Source organism: Peromyscus leucopus, chromosome 1, assembly GCF_004664715.2.
Source record: "Peromyscus leucopus breed LL Stock chromosome 1, UCI_PerLeu_2.1, whole genome shotgun sequence".
Classification (NCBI taxonomy): Eukaryota; Metazoa; Chordata; class Mammalia; order Rodentia; family Cricetidae; genus Peromyscus; species Peromyscus leucopus.
In genome coordinates this window covers 84,936,716-84,943,307 of record NC_051063.1, presented here as the reverse complement: position 1 = coordinate 84,943,307, position 6,592 = coordinate 84,936,716, and the positions used below count along the sequence as shown (strand labels likewise).

General features: G+C 45.0%; 1 protein-coding gene across 1 annotated transcript; it reads right to left on the bottom strand.

Annotated features, from left to right (window-relative positions):
- Positions 1-204: 204 nt before the first annotated feature.
- Positions 205-6,422, bottom strand: Thumpd1 (THUMP domain containing 1). Its single transcript, XM_028867811.2, has 4 exons — positions 6,138-6,422; positions 4,802-4,976; positions 3,660-3,908; positions 205-2,315 (listed from the first exon to the last, which is right to left on the bottom strand). Exons 1-4 carry the CDS (start codon positions 6,366-6,368, stop codon positions 1,909-1,911), a joined length of 1,062 nt encoding a protein of 353 aa, XP_028723644.1. The 5' UTR covers positions 6,369-6,422; the 3' UTR covers positions 205-1,908.
- Positions 6,423-6,592: the final 170 nt, after the last annotated feature.

Here is a 6,592-nt window from a genome sequence, read left to right as displayed (position 1 = left end):
TAGTATGGGACTTGGGTTTGCTTTGAAGTAAATCTTGCAAAATATTTTTAACTTGTTCTTTTTAGAATTAATTATTCATGAATACATTTTAGGACTATCAACCTGGATTTTTGGTAATCATACAGATATCATTTTTATGATAAACATACTATACACATAGGAAGCCATTTAACATGGGGCAGAAAAAAGTACAGGATATCAAACTTTATTGAACAAATTCATTTTTATTTTTTAAAATATCAGAACTTTGAAAACAACCTGAACATTCAGCTGTACCAAGAACAAAATGCAAGTAAAAAATTTTGAAAACAGTGTTCATCTTTAGAGAAACGTATCTTACAGTACCAGGCTTACCTCCTTTGTCTGTAGAGTAGAGCAGGCACACTGGCCCACAGCACTGGGGTTTGATTTCTGCTTCTTTATTTTCTGTTTTAACTGCCTTAGCTTAAAACAACAAAAACCAAACAAACAAAAAGCCACTCAATTCCCACCCTGGGATCGTCTGTAAACTAACACACTGAAATGTCAGTGAAAATAAAGGCGTCAGATCTGAAAGCAAAGCCAGATGAGTAAGTGAGCTTCGATTCCAGGAGCACACAGCACTGTACAACCTGCAAACAGCCAGTCAGACTCGGGTTTCACTAAACACACATAAATAAAAAGACAATCAAAACCATAATACAAATCAAAATCTGAAGGGCAGCAACTTTGCCAAGCTCCAGATGTGTCTGAGCAAATGGTAATTTATCCCCAGGCCCTTCGTCCTACACTATTAAGAAAAGCCCCTTTATTTAGGAGCAAGCCTCAAGAAGGCACCAGGATTTTCTCTTCCCTTTTCCCCTAAGTGATACTACGGCATATCCTTTCAAGATGGTTTCAATCTCAGACCTGAGTTAACGTGTCAAAACCCCTGAGGATGCTCCAGCCCTGTCTGCATTAGCGAGGTGCTGCCTGTTCTCTGTTTCTCCCATATCGTCTTGGTCTGGCTTACTGAGCAAGGCTCTAGCTATCTGAGAAGAAATATATCCTCATGTCACTGGCTCTTTAGGCACTTGTGCCAGGAACCATAGTATTTATACTACTTTCTAACTCGTTGTAAGAGTTAAGCACAAACCTTTTTTCCAACCTAACGCTACAACCACTTCGCAGTCCCCACCTGGACAGTTTTGCAATGCTCACAGGTCGCTTCCACCCTTTACCATCTCTACCTGTGGGGAATTCCTGAAAGCACAACAAACGGAAAGGACAGCTTGGACAGCAGTCCAGTGAAACCCTGGGGCAGGAGATGCCCGTGGTCATTTATGTACTGGTATACGAAGGGACTCAGCAGAGTGATTCCTCATCCCTAACTTACAAGAAACAGCCATGGGTCTGCACCTACAACAGTCCTCTTCTACCTCACCTCTTCTCTACAGAAACTGCAGCGATGGGCCATCAGATTTGCTCTGAACATTAAAACAAACATAACAAGAAAAACACAAAATGTACGAAGCCACCACAAAGTGATTCCCATATAATCCGGTGCCACTTCTCTGTGTGTACAGTGAAGTGGAAGGGACAGCTGAGCCGTGTGCAGCACATAACTCCCTCAGAATGAGAATGTCCTGCTGATTTCCCACTAAGATACTGTTCAGTTCCACATCAGGTGGCAGTGCTTAAAGGGAAACTAGAGAAGTTACCAGGAGGCAGAGGCCAATGCCATCCTCCTACCACCCTCCCCTAGACAATGCATGGGTCTGTACACACTGACATGAAGGCCTGGAAGGACTCTAACAAAACTGTCAACAGCAATTGTGAGATCAGCATTAAGCAGCACACAAGAGCCAAAATATATTATCACAATTTTACAAGGAACCCCAATAGCTTGTTGCAGAACCCCATCTGAGACCCACCTCCCCAGAGAATGACCTATGAGATCTCATTTTCATTTGACGTGGGTCCTTCTGAGACTTGACTTTCAAGTTCAGGTTTAACTTCTTCCTCACTCCCTGCTGGGGTTTCAGACCTTGGATTTCTCTGCCCCAGCTCCTCGCTGCTCTCTGGTGCCACCTGCTGGTTATTTTTCCCTTCTGCGGGATCACTTTGATTCAACTTGCCATCCGGTTCCAATTTTGCTTCTTTGCCATTTCCCAGCTTTGGGTGAGGCTGTGAGTCTTTTGTACTCTTCACTACCTCTTGGAGGTTGTATTTTCTGAATAGCACATAATCTTTCACAACACTCAGGCAACACACAGCTTTGATGATTTCGACTACCACTGTGTATTCTGGATTAGTGAGATCCACTTTATTTTCTGAATTGAGGCTGCCCACTATTCCTGTAACAAAAATAGGAAAATGGACTAAGAAGGAAGGATATGATACCTGATGGAGTCAAACAGGCTTTCATCCCTTACTATCTGGGATTTGTTAAAACAGGGTTTATAAGAATTTGTTGTTCTATGTGGCCATCAATCAAATTCCATTAATACTTTTGTTTTATTTATTTTCCAGATGGGGTCTCTAGGTAGCCCTTGCTGGCCTGGAACTCACTGTGTAGACCAGGGTGGCCTTGAACTCATAGAGCTCTACCTGCCTCTGCCTCTCAACTGTGGGATCAAGGGCAGGAGTGCACGGATCCATCAATGCTTTTAATAACTAAATACAAATGAAGCCTTGGGACATTGAATAGGAGAGCAGTGGTGGGGTAGCGATGACTCAGCAGCTATGCACATGCACTGCTCTTGCACAAGACCCATCTGTCCTGGCACAACCGCTGGAAGGCTAGACAGACAACCACCTGTTAACTCCAGCCCAGACAGACAACCACCTGTTAACTCCAGCCCACTGGAAGGCTAGACAGACAACCACCTGTTAACTCCAGCCCAGACAGACAACCACCTGTTAACTCCAGCCCACTGGAAGGCTAGACAGACAACCACCTGTTAACTCCAGCCCGCTGGAAGGCTAGACAGACAACCACCTGTTAACTCCAGCCCGCTGGAAGGCTAGACAGACAACCACCTGTTAACTCCAGCCCGCTGGAAGGCTAGACAATCACCTGTTAACTCCAGCCCGCTGGAAGGCTAGACAGACAACCACCTGTTAACTCCAGCCCGCTGGAAGGCTAGACAGACAATCACCTGTTAACTCCAGCCCGCTGGAAGGCCAGACAATCACCTGTTAACTCCAGCCTGCTGGAAGGCTAGACAATCACCTGTTAACTCTAGCTCAACAGGCTATGACAATCTCTTCTGGCCTCTGTGGGCACTGCACTCGTGTGCACAAACATAATTAAGTGTGAATCAAAATACTTAGGGAAGAAAACAACATCTGTACTTAACATGAACAGACTGTTTTTAGTTGTCATTATCCCTAAACAAGACAATTTAACGATTTTTCATAGAAGTCCCAACAGACTTAGTATTCTAGGTAATCCAAAAACGATATAAAATATACAAGAAAATATGTGCAGGTTATATGCAAATACTACACTGAAACAGCCAGTTTATATAAGACTTACCTGAACACTCACAGGTTTTGGTATTCCTAGGGGCCCTAATGACCAATCACTCATGGGTAAGGGCAGACAACTGTACTTTCCCAGATGACTGATTTCGAGTTGCAAAGGCTTTCTACCAGAGACTCTGCCTCACAGCTATAAAATCACTAGGAGAACCCACCTGCCAACTCTTTAATAACTTCTTCTCTAGTCATATGGCTGTTATTTCGAGATTTGTAGACAATCTGAAATGTCCCTTTGTTTGGGGCTTTAAACCAGGGCTCCAGAAATGTTTCTGCATATTTTTTCATATCTTCTAAGAAAGCTTTGCAGGTGCCTGAGATGGGCAACATTCGCAGAATAACACGTGTCTTCTTTTTCTTGGTTTTGTACATATCCTGGAGAATGTGATGCACTAATTTCTCAGGTTCTAAGAGAAAAAGAAAAGATGAAGTGACACGGGAAAAAACAAAGTTTTGTAACAACTAGTATTTCTCTAGCGTCTATCACACAGCTAGCATTTTAACTTTTCATCATCTCTACTGCTTTTGCTATATATAAACATTGATAGTCTCCAGAACTTTGGGATGTCCTAACTTAAGTAAGTCACAAAAGCTCATTGTTGTTTTCTTGTAATACAAATTAGAGAAACAAGAATCATACAGCACACTTTTACAAACACAAAATCTGTACATCACTTGAAGATTTACACAATCCACAGTTACTTCATGCAGAAGTCCAGCTCTCCGCTGGGAAAGAATCCCAGCACCATGTAGCACAGCACCATGACACAGTGAATCACAGCTACTTTACTTCTCAACTACACACATCTGCCTGACGTCAGTGTTAATGTTTTGAATTAGTGATCAGATTTGAAAGTCAAAGGAACTCTATTTCCAGGTCTTTAACTAATTGGATCAAGCCCTCCATTCCTAAGTGGAAACTAAGCCTGTACTAGGTAGCTCTTTGGAGACAGAATGCAAACTTTCATTCTACCTTACGTTACATACCAAGGAAGGACGTATACAGCTAGGTCCCCACTCTTAAGCCAATGCTATCCTCACCACCTTCCACCTCTCCACATTATTAGGAGACTAAAATAACACACTTCCAAAATGTGGAGTAAGAAACAAACTCCCCGAGTGTGGTATATGTCATCTGAAAATGGTTTCAGAAACATCTGGGCACTGATCTACAGCTGATGGGATAGGGGGGATGTTACCATGGAGTGAATGACAGCCATACCATGAAGCAGTATCTGCTAAGACACAGATGCCCAGATACTGTGGGATCAGTGATCTCAGGGGTGTTATTTAGTCATACCTATCCCAAGGGTCCTGATGAAGACTACATTATTTGCTCCGCTCTCCATAGACTGGAATCTTCTCAGCCTCATCTCTGTAGAAGCCTTAATGTCACCAACTTCTTTCTTCAAGGCAGCCTCCACATCATCATCTTCTCCCTCACTTCCAGAGGGCTGCTGGTCCTTGTCTATAAACTGTTTACATAAAACCAATAAGCAAAAAACGACACAACAGCTCATGTTCCAACCCTGTAATTAACTATTTATGTGAAACCCCCAATGGCAGAGGTCTCAGTGGTGACTATCAATGTTTTTATTGGGAGATTAAAATCACACCACTTCCAAAATGCAGATTACAAAATGAATTCCTTGAGTGTGGCATGTGTCATCTGAAAATGGTTTCAGAAATATCTTGACAGAGCCAGGCAGGCAATGTGTTCATCAGATAAAGCATGTGGACTTTAACACCATCATTACATACCACTGTGGCTGACAGGATACTCTCTTTGGTAAGATTAGAACCAAATGCACACAAGAACTAAAACCATTACTCCTACTCTACTAAGAAACAGGGCACAGAAGGAGGTCAAGAACTTGTTTCAGCCAGGCACAGTGTAATCCCTACATGTGGGAAGCTGAGGCCAGCCTGCGGCATCCAGCAGTCTTCCATCAAAAACAAAAGGAACACAACAACAACAAAAAGGAACTCACACAGGGCAACATAGACAGGACCTGTGCTTGTTGTCCAGTTCTCTGTCCTACCAAGGGGTTTTCGTTTCAATCAGGTTATAAAAATAACGGTGCACATTAAAGGAGCCTCTACAGATTCATATTCTGTCCCCTCCTCTCAAATAATGGGGCCCCCGCACTATCTTTCTCTACACTTCGGGGTGTGCAGGTGTGCTCGGAATCTAAGCGAATAACATCACGGCTTCCAAACTGCCATAGAATGAGATTTGGGGTTCACAAGCTTTTATTTTCTCATATGAATTTTCAAGTGCACTTAGAAAAGAGCATCCCTCTCAAACTTCCACTACCTCAGAGAGATTTTAGCTTGTACCAACGTAACATGGTCGCAAGAAGTACGCTTCTGAAAGTTCTTCAGCACACTACCTGGTCCACGGGAGGCAATCAATACGTGAGAGCCACCGTCATTAGTGTGATGTCAAGAAAAGCCCAAAGAGCCAGCCCATCATAAGTACACACCCACCAGGCAGGTGACCTCAATAGCGGCCACACCGGGGGGCAGGAAGGTAGGCGAGGTCATGCAAGCACCGTACAGGCGCCTCGAAGCAACTGCCGCCTCCGCTCCCCGGAAGAAGCCTGCAGGCGGCTCGCTCTCCCCGAGGCCGGTACCTTTTCGGGCCCGTACATGTCGTCGCCATACTCGTTAAGCAGGCTGTAGGCCTCCTCCACGCACTTGCGCTCGTTCATGTTGCAGGTGATGAGGATGCCCTGCAGGCCGGGCTCCAGCTGCCGCGGCCCGCCTGCGTCACAGCGCCGGGCCCGCTTGGCCGGGAAGAACTGGGCCTTGCCTTTGCGCTTTCCGCCGACCGGCTGAGAGGACTGCTGGGCGGGGGCCGCCATGCTGTCCCTGCTCCGCGCTCCTTGGCGACTGCATGGGCGCGCGGTGGTTGCGTCACACATGTGCGACAGTCTGCCCTAGTGATCCCACCCCCCTCTCCTTCGGTGGCTTTGGCCTGCCCCGCCCCTCGCACGGAGTGACAGGGGCTTCAAGGCCCAGCCAGCCTGTAAACGTAGAATTTGGACTCTAGATAGACTTAAAACTTGCTCAGGAAGAACTGATTTTT